The sequence below is a fragment of the Chiloscyllium plagiosum genome, chromosome 11 (assembly GCF_004010195.1).
Source record: "Chiloscyllium plagiosum isolate BGI_BamShark_2017 chromosome 11, ASM401019v2, whole genome shotgun sequence".
Classification (NCBI taxonomy): domain Eukaryota; kingdom Metazoa; phylum Chordata; class Chondrichthyes; order Orectolobiformes; family Hemiscylliidae; genus Chiloscyllium; species Chiloscyllium plagiosum.
In genome coordinates this window covers 42,263,028-42,281,792 of record NC_057720.1, presented here as the reverse complement: position 1 = coordinate 42,281,792, position 18,765 = coordinate 42,263,028, and the positions used below count along the sequence as shown (strand labels likewise).

The 18,765-nt window shown below is 36.8% G+C and overlaps 2 protein-coding genes across 7 annotated transcripts in view; one reads left to right on the top strand and one right to left on the bottom strand.

Moving 5' to 3' along the window:
• The window catches only part of osbpl9 (oxysterol binding protein-like 9), a 172,236-nt gene extending 158,167 nt beyond the window's left edge, over positions 1-14,069 (top strand). For all 4 annotated transcript variants that reach the window (XM_043699210.1, XM_043699208.1, XM_043699206.1 and 1 more), the window contains 6 exons: positions 4,364-4,427; positions 5,588-5,728; positions 5,811-5,889; positions 7,513-7,604; positions 10,566-10,701; positions 13,123-14,069. In XM_043699210.1, the coding sequence (XP_043555145.1) occupies positions 4,364-4,427; positions 5,588-5,728; positions 5,811-5,889; positions 7,513-7,604; positions 10,566-10,701; positions 13,123-13,197 (587 nt within the window). In that variant the 3' untranslated portion in view covers positions 13,198-14,069. The remainder of the gene's footprint in view (positions 1-4,363; positions 4,428-5,587; positions 5,729-5,810; positions 5,890-7,512; positions 7,605-10,565; positions 10,702-13,122) is intronic.
• Positions 14,070-16,619: 2,550 nt separating this feature from the next.
• Positions 16,620-18,765, bottom strand: part of LOC122554338 (nardilysin-like) — a 111,906-nt gene continuing 109,760 nt past the window's right edge. For all 3 annotated transcript variants that reach the window (XM_043699203.1, XM_043699204.1, XM_043699205.1), the window contains one exon: positions 16,620-17,385. In XM_043699203.1, the coding sequence (XP_043555138.1) occupies positions 17,191-17,385 (195 nt within the window). In that variant the 3' untranslated portion in view covers positions 16,620-17,190. The remainder of the gene's footprint in view (positions 17,386-18,765) is intronic.

Genomic DNA, 18,765 nt, shown 5'->3' with positions numbered 1-18,765 from the left:
TGGACATGCACATGGACAGCAGTGAATTGAGGGATGTGTAGGTTAGGTTATTTTATTTTAGATTAGAAATAATCATCGGCACAAACCATAGGCTGAAGGGCCTGTTCTGTGCTGTACTTTCCTATGTTCAGTGTTCCAGACCAGATGATTGAACTTGTGGTCTTGTCTGAAGCAAGATAGTGACTTTGCGACTTTGCTGGGGCAACTACAGTGCTTTTAAAAATAAGTATGCAACAACCATTTAATCTACAATGATAATTATAAATTGGTAACCGTGGATTCTTCTCCAGATGGAATTTATGCTAACAGAGATCCGATGGCTTCTCTCCATAATTTGAATGTTTGCTTCACAAACACACCGTACTATACTTCATGCAGATATGCCTGGAAGCAGAGAGGTTGATCAAGAAACAGTCTTGTCCAGACATGCCAATGTTTTAAATCCTTCATTTCTGCAAATACCTACTCACAAAAGTTTACTGGGATTCTGAATTAAGAGCAGAAGATGCTGGAAATAATCTGCATGTCTGGAAGAACCTGAGGAGAAAACAGTTTAGTTTTCTTAACATTTAAATATGGGCAATAATGAGGGCATGAAAGCTGAGCGGACTAAAGTGAATTGGCAAATTGGGTTAAAGGGTAGGTCAATAGAGATGCAGTGGTAGACTTTAGAAGAAAATTTCAGAAGGCACAGAAGAGTAAGAAAAATATCAATGGAAGGATCTACCATTCGTGGTTAACTAGAAAAGTTAAAGATAGCATCAAACTTAAGGAAAAGAAGCATACAATTGTGCAACAACAATCTTTGTCAGAAGATTGGACAAACTATGAAAAGCAGCAAGGAATGACTGAAAAAATATTAAGGATAGAGAAGTTGGAGTACAGCAGCAAGGTAGCCAGGGCTATGGTAAGGGTCTTTGAGGAGAAAGTGAGGTCTGCAGATGCTGGAGATCAGAGCTGAAAATGTGTCGCTGGAAAAGCGCAGCAGGTCAGGCAGCATCCAGGGAACAGGAGAATCGACGTTTCGGGCATAAGCCCTTCTTCAGGAATTCCTGAAGAAGGGCTTATGCCCGAAACGTCGATTCTCCTGTTACCTGGATGCTGCCTGACCTGCTGCGTTTTTCCAGCAACACATTTTCAGCTATGGTAAGGGTCACTTTGTAAAAAGTATTAACACAATGAACTTTGCTACATAGAAAGTGCGTCTGGAGAAATAATAATGGAAACTAAGAAGATAGTTGATAAATTAAAGTGGTATTTTGCATGAGTCTTCGAGTCATAGAGATGTACAGCATGGAAACAGACTCTTCAGTCCAACTTGTCCAAGCCAAGCAGATATTCCAACCCAATCTAGTGTTCATTATAGAGGATACACGTCTCAGCAGCCAATCAGGAAAGAGGAGGAACTCTAGAATATTTTAATCACTAGAGAAGTGATCCTGATTAAATTATTGGAACTGTGGGCTGACGAGTTCCCGGTTCCTGATGGACTTCATCCCCGCATCTTTAAAGAATAGCTAGTAAACTTGTTAATGCAGTTTTCAATTTTCCAAAACTCTCTTGGTTGGAGGAAGATCCTGTTAGATTGGAAATAACAAATTTCACATCTTTGTTCAATAAGAACAGAAGACAGGAAGTTGGTAAATGTAGGCCAGTGAGCTTTTCATCAATCATAGGGAAAATGTTAGAAGCTGCTATTAAAGAAATTAGGGAAGGTCACTGAGAGAATTTTGAGCAGAGTCAGCTGGTTTTATGAACAGGAAAGCATATTTAACCAATCAATTGGAGTTATTTTTGAGAATGTGATGTGGATAAAGGTGAACCAGTGGTTTCTAGATGGCTTATGATGAGGTGCCACATCAATGTTGTTGCAGAAAATAAAAGCTTAGTGTTCAGGCTAGCAAATTGACATGGATAGAAAATTGAATGGCAATTGAGAGATAGAGAGTAAATATAAATTAATCCTTTATAGGATAATAAAATGTAACAAGTGATGTACCACAGGGGTTGATGCATTTTATAATTTATACATATAACTTGGATGCAAGGATAGATACTTTGGTTACCAAATTTGCTGCTAACACAAAGAAAGGTAACAAAATAAGTTGTGAAGAGGACATTACAGAGGGTTATAAATGGGTTAATATGGAGTGGGAAGAGATCTAGTAGATGGGCTATAATGTGGGAAAATGTGAAATAGTCCATTTTGGCAACAAGAATAAAAAATTAAGCATATCATAAAAATGATGCGATTGTAGAGTTATGAGACGCAAAGGGATATCCGATTTCTAATGTATAAATCACAAAAGGCTAGTATGCACGTAAGTAAAGTAATTAGGAAAGTAATTAGCAATGTGGATCTTGCATCTTTAGAACTCTTCCTGAAAAGATGGTGAAGTCCTGGAATATTTTTATGGCTCAGGCATATAGAATCTTGTCAAGCAAGGGAATTAAAGAGTTTGAGAAGTAGAATTATATGGATTTGGTCTGCAGTAAGTAAGGAAATGAAAGATCGGCTTGCAGCAAAGATGCATGTGCAATTGTGGAATTATTACCAATAACTCGTTTCTAGAATAATTGGTAGGAGGTTTACAATCTGAAATTATTGAATTCTGTATTGAAAATCTAATCAAAGCCAGTAAGGTAACTAATCAATCCAAAAACAGGTGCTATTTTTCAAGCTTCTATTGAGCTTCATTGGAACCATGTAAGAGGGTGAGGATAGCTAGGTCAAAGTAGATATGGAACAGGCAATTAAAATGAAAAGTGACCTGAAACTTGGAGTTCCACTTAGAACTTAAGAACTAGGAGCAGGAGTAGGCCATCTGGCCCTTCGAGCTTGCTCTGCCATTCAATAAGCTCACAGCTGATCTTTTTGTGCCCTCAGGTCCACTTATCCACGCTCTTACCATAACCCTTAATTCCTTTACTGTTCAAAAAAATTATCTATCTTAGCTTTAAAAATATCTACTGAGGAAGCATCAGCTATTTCACTGGGCAGGGAATTCCATAGATTCACAACCCTCTGAGTGAAGATGTTCATTCTCAATTCAAGTTGCTCCCCCTAATTTTGAGGCTGTACTGTTTTGTCCCAGTTTCACCTGCCAGTGGAAATAAGAAGTAAGGTGGAATTGAATAGTTCTCACAGGAAATAAAATGAAAGTGCTGTTGAGATAGCTATGGCAGCATTTGGGTTTGTAATCCATATTAGTTGGTAGCCAGCCTGCAGAAAAAGAGATGTTGAAGAAGAATTAGAGGTGAACCATGTGAAGGCAAGGTAAGTGGAATTTGAAACCAAAGTCAATAAAATTTTCTAGTCTAGAGTGAGAGCAGGAAACTGAAGACAAAATATGCCACATCTTGACCAGAGAATTCCTCTACAGTATCTCCATTACATTATCTCTCCTATGCCAGGAGCTTGTTCCCCTTTACTACAAATGACAAAAATTATGGGACAAGCATTCACATCTCCTACCGTGGATCATACGTTTTTAAAATAAAAGTGCATTTCTGGAAGTTGTTAGCAAATTCTGCTACTTTGGCTTTATGATGCAGGACTCCTTTCACGCGTAGAGAAAGAAGTCTACTACTTTTGACCTTCCAAACCTGCAACATCTCCTGTTTAGAAGGATAAGAGTGACAGACACATAGGCAGAACAGTACCACCTGCAAGTTCTCCTCCAAAATACTTTCACTGTTGGGAGTCAAATCTCTGGAACTCCATCTCTGTTAGTGCGATTTATTTACCTAAGCCATGTGGACTGCACTGGTTCAAGGAGTCAGGTCCCCACTACTTTCTCAAGTACAATTCGAGGTGGGTGGTAAAAATGCCAGCCACATGCACAAGAGGGAAGACAGATGCAATCCCAAGAGTTTTCTGCCGGATGTGATAGCTGGAACCAAAGACTAGTATGATGCCTGAGGCCCTGCTTCAAGAATAGGATGATAGAAACACGTTTTTCCCATCTCAAAGACACTTTCTGATAACAAAGGGAATCACACATCATTTTTGGGCTGCCATGCCATGCCAATTAGTTGTTACAGTGGGAACAGCAAATATGAGCATGACACGTGGTTAACATTTCATGTGTCATTTTGTAGCAGAGCCTTTCATATATTGATCTCTTCAGCCATCAGCAAAAGTGCAACTATCTCATCCCCAATAGATTTGCTGCATGTCTATCATCTTACGTAGATTGAAGAATGGCAATGATGTGTTGTTGACTTTTATCATCAGAATTCTGATTTTTTGTTTTAAAACTTTACCTTCATTAATTTTCAGTTTATCTTGGGTTTTCCTTGGCATGGACCACTTTCCAATTCCACTTATCCATACTAAAAGTTTATTTCTTTCATTTGACAGGGTGTGTCTCTCTACTTGATTATGATGAGCATTATATTCTCACTTTTCCAAATGGCTACGGAAGGCAAGTATTGTCTGAATATGCTACCACTTTAAATGTTCATGTCCATCAGTATGCGTTACAATAAACCAATTTGTTTATTATCTGCTGTAGTGTCTTCTCTTCCTCTGTGAAGTGGTAACTTCTGGAGTTGCCCAAGGATCTATTTTTGCTTGCCTCTCTTTTCTTATTTACATGCTACCCTTTGGTGACTTCTGCAAACAAAGAGCCAGTTCTCATGTAATAATGACAACATCCAACTTACCTCACAACTACTACTTCTCTCATCTCACTATTGCTTCTAAATTATTAGACTGCTTAACAGACAACCAGTACTGGATGATCAGAAGTTACCTCCAAATTACATATTGGAAAGACTGAAGTTACTGTCTTTGGTCCCAACAACAACTCCACACTCTAGCTGCTGACTCCTCTGTCTTCTGGGCAACAGTCTGAGGCCAAACCAAAATGTTTGCAAATTTTGTGTTGTAGTTGACGCAGCAGTGATCCTCTGACCATGTATTCACTCCATTACTAAGAGCATCTATTTCCTCCTCTAACATCAACTGACTCCATCCCCCCTCAGCTCACCAGCAATAAAAATGCTAATCTGAGGCTTTATTGCCTCTAAACCAGGATTAATTATTCAAACCTACTCTCTCCTGGTCTCCCACCCTCTAATCTCTGGAATCTAACATTATCTAAAACTCTGCTTTGCTTGTCCTTACTCACAATTATCCCTGTGATCTCTAACTTGCTAAGGCTCTGATTAAGCAATGCTTAACTCAATTTTAAAATTCTCATCCCTGTGTTCAAGTCTGTAGTCATGGCATTCATTCTTCATGTAGTACTGTTTTGATTTTGGTCTCTTATATATCCCTGACTTTAATTGTCCTATCATTTGTGGCCTTGCTTTCAGATGCCTGGTCCTGAGCTCTGGAATAACTTCCTTACACCTCTGCTTGTGACCTCACTTTTCTTCTCTGTGGAGCTCCATAAAACCATCATTTGATTAAGCTGTTTATCGTCTGCGCTAATATTCCCTAATGTGGCTCAATATCTGATTTTACTTTATAACATTCATGCAGCTCCTTTGTACAAAGGCATTTCACCAATGCTAAGGTTGTAATTGAAAATTAGGTAAATTTTATGATATTCAGACTTTTTTTCAATTTATCTAACAGGTCTATTTTAACCGTTCCATGGGTGGAATTAGGAGGTGAATGCAGCATAACCTGTGCAAAAACAGGATACAATGCCAATATTACATTTCATACCAAGCCTTTCTATGGAGGCAAGAAACACAGAATAACTGCTGAAATATTGTAGGTTATTTTCACATATTTTAATGTTGTTTTTTCAAAATCAGTAATAACTTGCAAAAAAGTCATTATTTTGCTGTTTCAGTTCTCCAAATGACAAGAAATGTTTTGCCTCAGTTGAAGGAGAGTGGAATGGAGTGATGTATGTTAAATGGAGTACAGGGGTAAGCTGTGTTCTAAACTTAAAGATGCTCATTATGTACTTCTTTTGTAGTAAAACAAACCACACTAAACAAACTAAATGATTATTGCTCACATCCTTGCAACTAGGGATATAAATATAATTTTATAATACCCATTTAAACTATTTAATGGGTTAATCATTGAAATGTTAACAAGACTGTTTACTAAACTAAAATACCAATTACATTTCTTTCAATTTCTGTAGTCTGAATTGTACTCACTAAAGATGATAAAGAACAATGGGTAAATTTACAGAAACAGTAGCAATGTAATATCCTCAACCTTTCCTCAATGCCTTTCCAAACAAGAAAGTCTTTGGCAGTTTTTGTAATGTTTTAAGCATTAGTGGCAATATATTAATGGGAAGACCAACACTTACCATTTAACTGTTTGTTATTTTACAGTTGCAACATATAACTGGATTGCTATATTCATTATTTTTAATGTGACTGGAACCAAAACTTATTTTCATTCCTTATTTTACATCTGTTAATGACTTGTGTTTTGATGCCCCCTCCCTCAAAGCTAAGAACAGTGAGAGATTCAGCTGATGAAGTTGGGATACTGAGACCAAAAGAAATGAGAAATAGGCCATTTAGCCCATCAAGTATGGCTTGTACTCATTGGGAGTTTAGGATAATGAGAAGAGATCACATTGAAATATGTAAGATTTTTAGGAGGATTCCCGAGGTAGATGCGGTGAGGTTATTTACTTCTGTGGGACAGTCTAGGACCAGTGGGTATAATCTCAGTAAGGGGTCACCCACTTAAGAAGGGAATAAGGAAGAATTTCTTCTCTGAAGGTAGTCAATCTGTTAAATTTTTTACTGCACTGGGCTGTCAAGAAAGCCATCATTAAGAATATTCAAGGCTGAGATGGAAAGATTTTTAATCAGTAAGGGAATTAAAGGGTGTTGGAAAAAGACAAGAAAGTGGAATAGAGGATTATCAGATCAGCCATGATCTTATTAAATGGCAGAGAAATTTGATAAGCCAAATTATCCTGCTTCTGCTCCTAAGACTTGTGGCAAAATCTGCTGATATGGGATGGTTTATTGAGTATTTTGTGATCAGTTTCTGTGATCAGTCAATTCTGTGGCTGTTTGCATGGTTGCTTTATAAATTTTGTTATGATCCCAGCTAATAGCAATATTGGACAAATCAGATCCCAGAAATTGAGTAAACCATTCAAAGGCATCACTTCTAATAACATATAATCATAACATATAATTTTGAGATGGGTATTCAGTCTTGGGAGTGGTTAGGAATGTGATGTTCCTCCATGATTACCATGCCAGGCAATAGTAATTTCAGATGGAATTGATGCTAGATGGTCATTATGGATGTCTAAGTAGCTGGCGAAATTAGCTCCACCACAGGAGAGAAGGAAAATACATAAAATGATAAACTACGTTCATAAGTGGTTTACATGAAATTTGGTAAAAATAGGAATGCTACATTATTTTGTTCCAAGGAATTCTTTATTTACCTTTTTTTGGTTTTGAGATAGAAATAATTTAATATGAGTGTCTGTATTTATAATTGTGCAAGATTTGATATGTCTCAGTGGCAAAACTGATGGGGACTTTATGGTTTTAATGCAGGAGAACAACATATTTATAGATACAAAGAAATTGCCTATTATCAAGAAAAAAGTAAGGAAGTTGGAAGATCAGGATGACTTTGAATCCAGAAGGTAATGATTTGCTGCAGTTATGAGAAGATAAATTTCACTTTTCATTCTTAATGAGGAAGGAAAATGTCAGGTAACAACTGTATTCAAAGTACACATTTTTGTCAGCAAATAGCTTGTAGATTGCTTTCAGGAGTTTGGAAATCTGCAATCATGCTCCAAATTTACAAGTACTCACCAACATTTACCTTCTCTTTTAATTGTTTTTGTCAAGTACAATCATATTTTTATGGTTTCTTTTTAAACAGTTGTGCACGTGTTGTATGTTCTTAAGAAACTTATTCTCCTCAGCATTTTGCTTTTCTCCTTATAGCACTGAAGGACAGTGCAATGTCTACCCAAATATCAGGTGGGAAACTAATTATAATAGTAAGGCCATGCAAAGAAACAGACAGTCTGAGAGAAATGTCCCAGTTCCTGGATTCCATGTAGCAAATCCGCAATTTGAAAATAGGGTAAGAACTCAGCTATGCTTTATATTCACATTGTGGAAGTGGCTCATAAACCTGAAAGGAGTCTCGGGCACAGCATAGACTATTGCATGCAATGTGATTCTGAGTTGATGTAAATAAACTAAAAAGCAAATTTGATTTATTCGCATACAAATCCTTATCTGGGTTCAGAAGGTTGAATTGTTCAGGTTCAGATCTGAACTGAGTGTAAGATTTTATAATAAAGTAAAACTACAAATGCTTTGGACCTTAATTCATATTTTATTTTCTGGATCATGTATTTTTGAGTAAAATAGTACTTTGTAACCCACTGTTATAAGCCTTTGGGAATGTCTTTCTTTGTTTTATAATGATGTGGAGCAAGAAGCCATTGCCAAAAATGTTCTGATTATGAACAGTTGTTTGGTTACGTCTGGAACCAAACAAAGATATCCTACTGAACTGGAGAAGGGAGAAAAGGTAGTTGAAGAAGTTGTTGTGATTGTAAAAGGATTCCTTCTTTATTCTGTCAGTTTACTCGTACAAACACAGCAAAAAATATTGCTGTCCACTTCAGAAGAAAAGTGACTGCTTGCATAGTCACTTTATAAATTTTGTTACGATTCCAGCTAATAGCAAAATTGGACAAATCAGATCCCAGAGTGAAACCTGGTTTTATAGGTCATAAGTTTAATTTTTACAATTTGGGTACTGAGGTAGTAACTCTCTGAAACCATGTACATCTGGCTGCCAACATTCTTTCAACAAAAGAGTACCAGCTTATTGTATTCAGTAAAGCAATATCTTTGCAGGTTCTCAATCACAGTGAAATATCACTTCCGTCTTAACTCTTGAATTTCATACAAGAATTTCCCTTAGAATTTTCTGCCAGTTTATCAGGTGTGGTGCTCTGTGTTATTCTCTCTCCTGGAGACACAAGATGGATATAGTCACTTACTCTAAAATCTTAAGCGAACTTCAGGGAATTTTCCAGCCATTATCCTTGGAATGCTAAAAAAAACTAAAGATTCTCTACCAGCCTGAAGGCTTTACAAATCCACTATCCTTCTGCTAATATGAAACTGTTCTGAACTGGACATCTGTTTTTCAGTAGTCTTAAAAGTTAATAAATTTACCACCCGGGTGGCATGTAAGTCACTTAACTGAAGTGACACATTTTCTTGGAAACAATGCTCAAACTGACTATCCAAAATCGCTTTCTAACCTTTTTTTAAAAAAAGTCACTACCTCCTGACAACTACCATAAAAATCCAACCTTAAAAAAAAATACACTATATACCTACATTATGATTTTTAGTCTTTTATATTTGTTCATGAGAACCACCACAAACTCCTTTGACTTCAATCTTACTATAATGTTGACCACTCTCCTGTTTCTGAACCCACCCACCCAATACCACCACCACCCAAGCGAGTTGACATTGTACATTTTTAAGTACTTCTGCCATTCTAAGTTTCCATTGTCACACTCCTTTTGCAAAAGAAAATCAATACTTGACGTAAATGTTTCCAAATTATTGTCCCATTTCCATCCCTCTTTGATTGTCTTTGCTTCCAAAATTAATACATTTAAACAAAAAGTATCAGGAAGGAAAAGACAAAACACATCTGTAAAACCTACTCTAAGCCAAATGGTTGGAATATTATGATAAGGCACCTTTCCTACGTCATGTCATTTTTCATAAGAAACATCCAGGGCTAATGAAATGTAAAGACACGCTGGAAACTTTCTGATCCCATGAAACAATTGAAGCTACTGGAGGATTTAAGAACACAAAGGATAGAATTCAGTCCTTTGTCCTTGTTATGTCATTCAATACGGTAATCTTCTACTTAGGCATAGCGGCTCCGTGGTTAGCACTGCTGCCTCACAGCACCAGGGACCTGGCTTCAATTCCAGCCTCCATCAATTGTCCATGTGTGAAGTTTGCACACGCGCTGTGTCTGTGTGGGTTTCCTCTTGGTGCTCTGGTTTCCTCCCACAGTCTAAAGATGTGCAGGTTAGGTGAACTTGCCCTAAATTGCCCATTATGTTCAAGGATATGTAGGTTAGGTGCATTAGTCAGGGTAAAATGTAGAGTAATACAGTTGGGGAATGGGTCTGAGTGGGTTACTCTTTGGAGGATTGGTATGGACTTGTTGGGCCGAAAGGCCTGTTTCCACACTGTCGGGATTCTATTCTAAGTGTTATTTTCCTACACTAGTAGAAATGTTGGTTTTCATCTTGAATTAGTATTCTTGCAAATTGTCCTGACGAATGCAAGAAGAGCCTCAACAAAATTTCCTATTTTTCAGCAGTGCTCAAGTTCTGTACAAAAAAAATCCTTGGCCGAGTTTGAGGTGTGATAGCTACATGCTAAGAAAAGTTTACCTGACTTACAGGAGGGTCGACAAAGAGGGGAGCTAATTACCCCTCGTTATCTGGAAATACCTAATGCTAAGACATGCAGTATTGGCTGTAAATATTTAATCACTTTTTAAAAAATATCTCCCATTTGTGTTTTTTCTTCAGACTTTGGAAGGATGTAACGCATAATTTGAAAATAAAGGATATTGATGCTGCCACAGACGCAAAACATAGACTTGAGGAAAGACAAAGAGCTGAAGCAAGGGAAAGAAAAGAGAATGAAGTTCAATGGGAGACACGGGTATGAGACTAAGTTTCAATTTAACTGCTTTTCTCAGATTCAGTTACGTAAAGACAATTTAGTAATGATTTGTTGATTATTCTAGATCTAGAATAAATGGGAAAAGCTAAAGCAAAATACAGGTGAACATAATGTGCCTTCTCAAAAGAAAAGGAAGCTGCCAGTGTTGTCATAATATGTGAAGTGATCCAGATAAAGTGCCTCTGAGGTAGCAGAGTCTCCACAACAATTTCGCAATCTTCCTTGGGTATGGAGATGTTTTCTAGATGATTATAGTTTGTAATATTTCACTGATTTTCAAAAAGGGGGAAACCTGTCAAATCAAATTTGTTCAACCTAACCCCAGTGGTGCAAAAGCATTTAGTGACAACAATCCCAAGCAAAATTGTTGGAAGAATATGGGTTCATAACTAATAGCCATACAGATTATTAAAGCCAAATCACATGAGTCTTTGATAAAATTATGGGAGCATTAATGTGTCAATGTGTACTGTATCAAATCCATGTAAAGATTATAATAGATATTTTAGCAAAATCGATGCACATGAAATTAAAGGCAGCAAGAATATGAAATTGACAGATACTGAAAACAGACAATTATAGTGAATGATTAATTGTCCTTCACACTGGAATGAAGTACAGGGAAACTTCGATTATCTGAATATCAATTATCCGAATATCAGGTTATCTGAAGGGGATCGCAAGGTCCTGACAGAAACGTTATGTCGGAGCTGTTTCAACCCTGATTGTACCTATAAACAAAAGATGCAATGAATAAAAACTAACTCTGCTCACTGAAATGCTACCGAGAACAATCTTGGCAGACCAGGCACTCTCTCTCTCTCCCCCCAAAACTTTCCCTGGAGTTCTACACAGGGCTGAACCCTAAACTCTCCTTACCCAGATAATCTCGCCAACATTTTCCTGTACAGGGCAGAGGTGGAACCTGTCAAAATGTTGTGTGCGTGCGCTATTTGGAGACTTACCCCACAAAGGCAGCAGCAGTATTACTGTTAGTGTACAGTCCGGCTGCCGGGAGGAATGGATTGGGGGGCAGGAGGGGTGGGGCAGGCAGTGGGCGGGTCTCACACGCAGTGTGCTTTTGCCTAGTCTCCTGAACGGGGAGCAGACTTCACATGAAACTCCAAGTCCCGAAGGAAATCAATTAACCAAATAATCAATTATCCGAACGAAATAGTGCCCGCTGATTTCGTTCGGATATCGAGGTTCCTCTGTATACAGTGGTGCTCTCAGGATTACTGTACATTATTCATTTACCTTAAGACATTAATAACCTGGATCTGGTGCAAAGTTTGCAGATGGCAAAACTTAAAAATGTAGGAAACCGATGAGGACAGACTAATAAAAACGGCTAGATACGTAATGGATTAAATTTAATGCGGATACGGGAGAGGTGATGCATTTCAGAATGAAATGGGTAGTATAATCTAATTGGTAAAATCTTAAAAAGGGTGTAAGATGAGAGACCCGAGGGTTTGCAGACAAAAGGTATTTTTAAAGGTGTCAGGACTAGTTAAAAAAATGATGTATCAAGAGTGACTTTTTAGATTGAAGCATAGAGTACAAAAGCAAGAAAGGTATGGTATTCATTATAATCAATGGTTAGATCTCAGTTCATTTGTCTCAACACTCTTTCGAAAGTACTTAAGCTGAATTCTACACAGTGATTTCTAAAGTGTGATAAATTATTTCTGTAAGTTTAGTTTCCTTACTGAAAACTCTCTTTTCCGTATTGGTTATTTAATATGAATACAACAACAGTATCTCTCTTTATAAGATGTCCTTGATATCAAATCCAAGTGGTGGTTCATTTGTCAACTCCAATAGTGAATTTTTATAGAATCCTATTTGGTCATAATTTAGCCTATCAGTATAAAAGCAAATTACTGCAGATGCTGGAATCTGAAACCAAAAGAGAAAATGCTGAAAAATCTCAGCAGGTCTGGCAGCATCTGTAAGGAGAGAAAAGAGCTGACGTTTCGAGTTTGACTGACCCTTTGTCAAAGCTAAAAAAAGGGGAGAAATAGGGAGGTATTTATACTAGGATTCTGTTAGTTACCGATTTAAGCATTTCTTCCCCCTTCCTCTACCACAAAAGTCAACTAAATGACGATGAGCAGCAGGAATTCGGGTTTGACTTCTCCATCATCTGCCAAAGCTCAAAATGCTTATGTTACTTGTGGTTTCCCCAGCTATGACCCTGGCTCAACTATACTAACCCAGCACAGTCCAGAAACCAAACGTAGCACCTTCAGGTTTGTATGGTTTTATATTACATTGGTCAGTACCTTCAGCCATTCAACAATTAACCTATGTATTTAGTATGAGTGTTGTAATGTAGTAATTTAATTGCTATACTTTGGAAACAGTGATCTCATAAATCACACTTTATCTCTTTAGGTGTTTCATGAAGATGGAGAATGCTGGATATACGATGATCCATTGTTAAAGAGGTTAGGAGGCAATAGATACTAGGATATTCAACAATGTCTGAACAGAGCACCATTTAAAGCCTTCGAATGAAAAACAAAACTCCCTTTCACCTGACAGAAAATTTTGTATCAAGATTCTTAAAATTTAATAAAACTATCTAGCTTTGTGGTTACACAACTGCATTCAATGAAGAAATGCATTTTTCAGGTTTCATCTGGTAATATTTTAAGTGGTTCCTTTCTCAGGGAAATTGGACTTTAAAAAAGTGTGGTGGAACAGTTAGCTCTTGTAAGATATTGTGAAAAAATTTTAGTGCTATAGAATGGCTGTTGAGAATGTTTGCTCCTGCTCCACATCAAAAATTTGTAATTCTAGTTGCAGATCTCCAAGTTAGATTTACAAGTTCATCTGCCAAAATTTGTGTATGCATTGAAAAACAATCAAGAAATCGGAGGAAAAAAAAATCTTGGATATCTGCACAACTAAGTGCACTCTCTATATTGCCATTTTAGATGTTTAAAAAAATGGTAACACTTCCATACGTTGTGTTAAGTCAAGTTCTACACCCACCAATGTAGGGCTTTACTAGAATGTTTCATTACTGCTTGAATCTCTTTTCATAGATGCGTGTACATATATATATATAGAGAGAGATAATTTCATTAATATGGACAGTGTTTATTAGTGTACTGATGCATAAATGTTTATATATAGATGTAAAATGAAAATGAAGCCAATGATTTTGCATTATAATTTAACACTGAGGGCCTTATTAATTTCAGAGTGTTATCTTTGATTGAAGTCTGTATAAAATTTTATCCAAGAATGATACCTAACTGGAATGTGTAAGGTGATTGCAGCTAGTTTTCATTCTTTTGTTTGTTGTAGCAACAAAAATAAACATTCATAAAGTACATTTTATAATTGTCAATGAATTTATGAAGTGCTTTAATAATGTAGTGTGAAGTGCTTGAGAATGTACATTAATCATCAACCCCATAATCCTTAAGTACTTTTGAAGTGTAGCTACTACTATATTTCAGCATCTTGTGCACTCCAAGGCTACATTCCAAGGTTTTTTTTCCAATATTAGTGACAAAATGATGCAATTATTTGATTTCAACTAACCAGAAATTATTAAACTGTCCATAAGTGTCAAAGACATAGGATTATTCTGCCCTTTGTGTCATTAAAGTGTGGCTTAAGGCATGTTAAAGGTTGTCACTTTTGCAGGGCCTGGGACAAGTTTTCTTTTAAATCAAATGCTTTTCGGCTTAATATGCAAATTGTTGTGAGAGTTGAATGGCAAATATGTGGTGTATAGGTAGGAGAGTGTCATCCCATTGGGACCACGTTTTCCACTGCCACGTTTATAGGCCAGGCAGGGCCTTCCTCATTGCAAGCCTGCATCACCCTCCCCTCCTTTGATGTCTCGGGCCAGACAAAAACCAACCGGAGTCTGGTCCAAGCTCCCAGGAAAAACAATAAATCCTCTTCCCTACAGATCAGTGCCAATAGCTTGCACAGGAGGAGCAAGAAAAGGATGAACAGCCAGCTGTGCTTTGCAAGGTTAAATGGCCACATCTACAAACCGATGCATTTAATCTGTGCAGGGGTATGGGTAGATATGTCACTGTTGACAATCACCTTCAGAACTTCCATTTCTTCCTATTCCATAGCTTTGCTCAATATATTAGTTTTTCACCTTGATGGAAACAATACCCTTAATCACTGGTAACTAGAAACACAGTAAATTGAAAATTATTTTTATCAGCTTCATTATAGCTGTGGTTTTATGTCAGAAACAGATCCTTTGCAAGCTCTCTTTCCAATGTGAAGTAAACATTGTCTAATCAGTGCTTCCTGTTTATATATTTAACATTTCAACAGCATCTCCCATAACCATGATCTCCACTGTGAAGGTGGATAAAAGCAACTGATGCATGAACACTTGGACATACCCATACTCATTGGATCAAATCTGCAAAACTATTCAACCTATGCCCAGTTTATCTCCATTGACTTCTTTCTAAAAGATGCTTCCAGAATGGTGTTTGATAGTGGAGACCTTTTAAAATAAAAACTTATGCCTCCTTATTTCTACTACCTCTCATTATTTACAGTAATTGATTTGTTAAAAGATAGCTGTCACTAAGTAGGAAAGAACTGGATTTTGCTAATAGTGAGCCTTTCTTCAGTCTTCTCCAGGCAACAGTTCCCTGCTTTATGATCAATTGCCTTATTTTATCCTACAGATGTAAGCTTAGAATGCTGGCAGTACTGAGAACACCTCTATTATCTCAGATCACTAATAACTCGTACTGTTCTTGGTAAATGATCATGAGCAGTAAAATAGAAGGTAAACTAGAAATAGAAGGCAATCATAGCTGAGCATCAGTTAGTTTAGCACACCGTAGGTGCAAATCGTGATGCTCCCAGTCACTCTTATCTACACTGATGAACAATGATCAACTCCCATTTCGTTACTGTATCTATAGTGATTATTAGATATGAGATTTCTGTTCACATTCCCAAAATTAATTTCATACAAATACCTTGAATGAAAACAGAAAATAAGAAACCAGAACAAAGATGTACTTTGTCACCTAGAGCTCAGCGACAGCACACATTTTCAGCAAATAAAAATCTATAGCAAGGAATTAAACTTTCATTTCTTAGAATGGATAATAATTTGATGTTATATAGGTTTGTGACTAGAAAATCACTGAACTGATGGGCACTTCCAAAACAATTTTTTCCAGAAAAACACAATTCAATAATTTCTTTGCATCTTACTCAAATATGCTGGCTGACATTTTGAAGATTAGTTCTGATATCTTTGCTCCTAGGCCACATGATAGGACACCATGCAAAACCTTCTTGGAACTTTTGCCTAATGTTCAACCATACAGCACTGATGACAGGCTGTTTGGAAGAAGACAAACTATCATAAATGAATCAGAATACAGTAATGTTAACTAAGGGATGAAAAAAGCAATTGTGCAACCTTAATGACTGATTTTAAAATGCATAATACAAACTGGTGAGTGCAGGACAAAGCCCCTCTGATTTCATTCTAAACCTTTTTGTAGCTGGAGAGTGGGACAAAGAGATTATGTAGTTACAATCAAAATTTGTGTGCTGAAATTATACTCTCTTATCTACAAGAAAATAACTATCTCCTGGATTTCCAGCACCTTAAAAGGATCATATATATATGTATATAAAGAAATCATTTCCATGCCTTATACATTTTTTTTTCCTAGTCTCACCTTCTCACGGGAAAACATTTAAGTAAATTTTAGTTTTCATACAGTATTTAGGAACCAGAGAGCAATGCCTCTATCATATGTGTCATATTTATTCTGGTTACACAACCAGTAATTCAGACATGAAAACTGCCACATATCCCACCGCCCACCAAACTTATAAGCATTAAAGCAAACATTACAAGTTCAAAATAATTCACTCAAAGATCTGTTTAATGGGGGATTTTTTTGTTTGCAAATGCATCAGTTTGGTTTTTGAAAACACCAGCTTATTTGAGAATTAATCAATGATTGCTTGCCATACAAAACTGATCTGTTCTAAATAGGTAGGTTTGAACAGAGGTAAAATAGGCAAAACAATTTTAAGTTTGATATTCTTCTCAATCAAACCCACTAGTTTAAAAACAGGTCTGCCGAATACATTTAGCACTTACAAAAGAATGCTTCAAATGTTTTAAATGACATTTTCCAGAAAGCAATGACAAACCAAACTGCATAATTATTCAAATATTTACTGTTTTTCTGCCTCAATAAATTCTGGTGCAAGTGTATCATTATTAGGTGATCACTAAAATACAGACATCAAAATACACTCTTAAATTAACTAGTTATATTGACACGCTTGCATATGAAGTTGCACCAATTTATGGTGAAATGCCTCTCCTCCTAAAGCAGAACACCACGAATCAGGATTTAATTTTACATGTAAACTGCATATTCTTAAACAGTGCATACTCTTCCTGTGACCTTCTCCAATTGACAAACATCATTTCAATATTTTATGCAAAGGATAAAGTTTGAGTTTTGAATTGAATGCAGTTATATCATTAATGGTGGTTGCGTACTCCATCTGAGGGGACACAGGTAAGTAAATGAGCTGACATGCTTCTCCATGTATGAACTTTGATTCACATGAGGCGACATTGGTTAGATCTGGTTCATGTTGCCCATGTCCAGTCACCTGCAAAGCATCAAACCAATAAGAATGAGTACATTTGGATCTCCAATAAAATTACTGATATACCAAAAACAAATCTTACTAATGTTTGCACGTCACAGTACTTATTCATCATCCACTAGCAGACAATAAAATTACAAAATTAAACGGTCCACAATTTCTAACTGCAGTAAATTGCATACCAGGAGGAAGTACTTACTCAAAGTGAAAAGCCAAGTGCTTAAAACAGAATTTTTAAAAAATGATTGACAGTAGTGTTAATCACTTGTAAACTGTAATTTACTTGAATTTGCATTGCAGGAAACATTTGGTTAAAATACAGAAATCAATTTGAAGTGGGTGATAAATTTTAGAGAGATACTATACTACATTACACTTGATGGAAGTGGAAAACAATTCTGTTGAGGATTGTTTATATGCTAACCATGCAAGAATGCTGCGTAGTGAATAATTTATTTGCCAAACAAAATGTGACCCTGTAAATAAAGCAGTTAATGCATTCATTTAAAATAGATAATCACAGTTACCCCACACAACAAATAACAGAAACAGTCTAAATTTCTCAAGTAAAAGCAAAATACTGTGATGCTTGAAATCTGAAATAAAAACAAAATGCTGGAGGAACCTGGTAGATCTGGCAGTATCTGTGGAGATGGAAACAGGGTTAATGTTTTGAGTCCAGCATGACACTTCAGAAAATGAAACAAGCTGGAAATTTGTTTTTTAATGCTTTTGTGTTAGAGGGGGAGGAGGAGCAGATGGTGAGTGTACCCACAGCGACAGAAAAAAAGGCAGAGATATTGGTGGTAAAGGAGAGACAGATGTAAAGTAACTATAAATGGTAGCTATAGAACAGAAAATTGATCATGCTGCTGACAGCAAAGCCAACAAGTTAGAACAAGACACAGCCCGAGAGAGTATGGAATGTAAGAAAAATGGTGCACAGAGGTCATGTTCTGAAGTTGTGGAATGCAGTGTTGGGTCCTAGAGGCTGTAGAATGCCTAAGTGGAAAAGGAGATGTTGCTCTAGTTTGGATTGAGCTTCATTGGAACACTTCAAGCAGTGGTCCAGAATGGTCTTTATACCTAAAAATACTTTTAAGTGTTTACTAGATTTTACAACACAACTTGCATGTGAATATCTGTCAAACCCATTCATAATCAACTTATTAGTGTGAATGGAGTAGTTTGAGTAGCTTAGGTAAAAACAAGGACTGCAGATGCTGGAAACCAGATTCTAGATTAGAGTGGTGCTGGAAAAGCACAGCAGGCCAGGCAGCATCTGAGGAGCAGGAAAATTGACATTTCGGGCAAAAGCCCTTCATCAGGAAGGTTTGAGTAGCTTGGCAGGATATTTTTTATGGATTAAACTTGGACACTTTA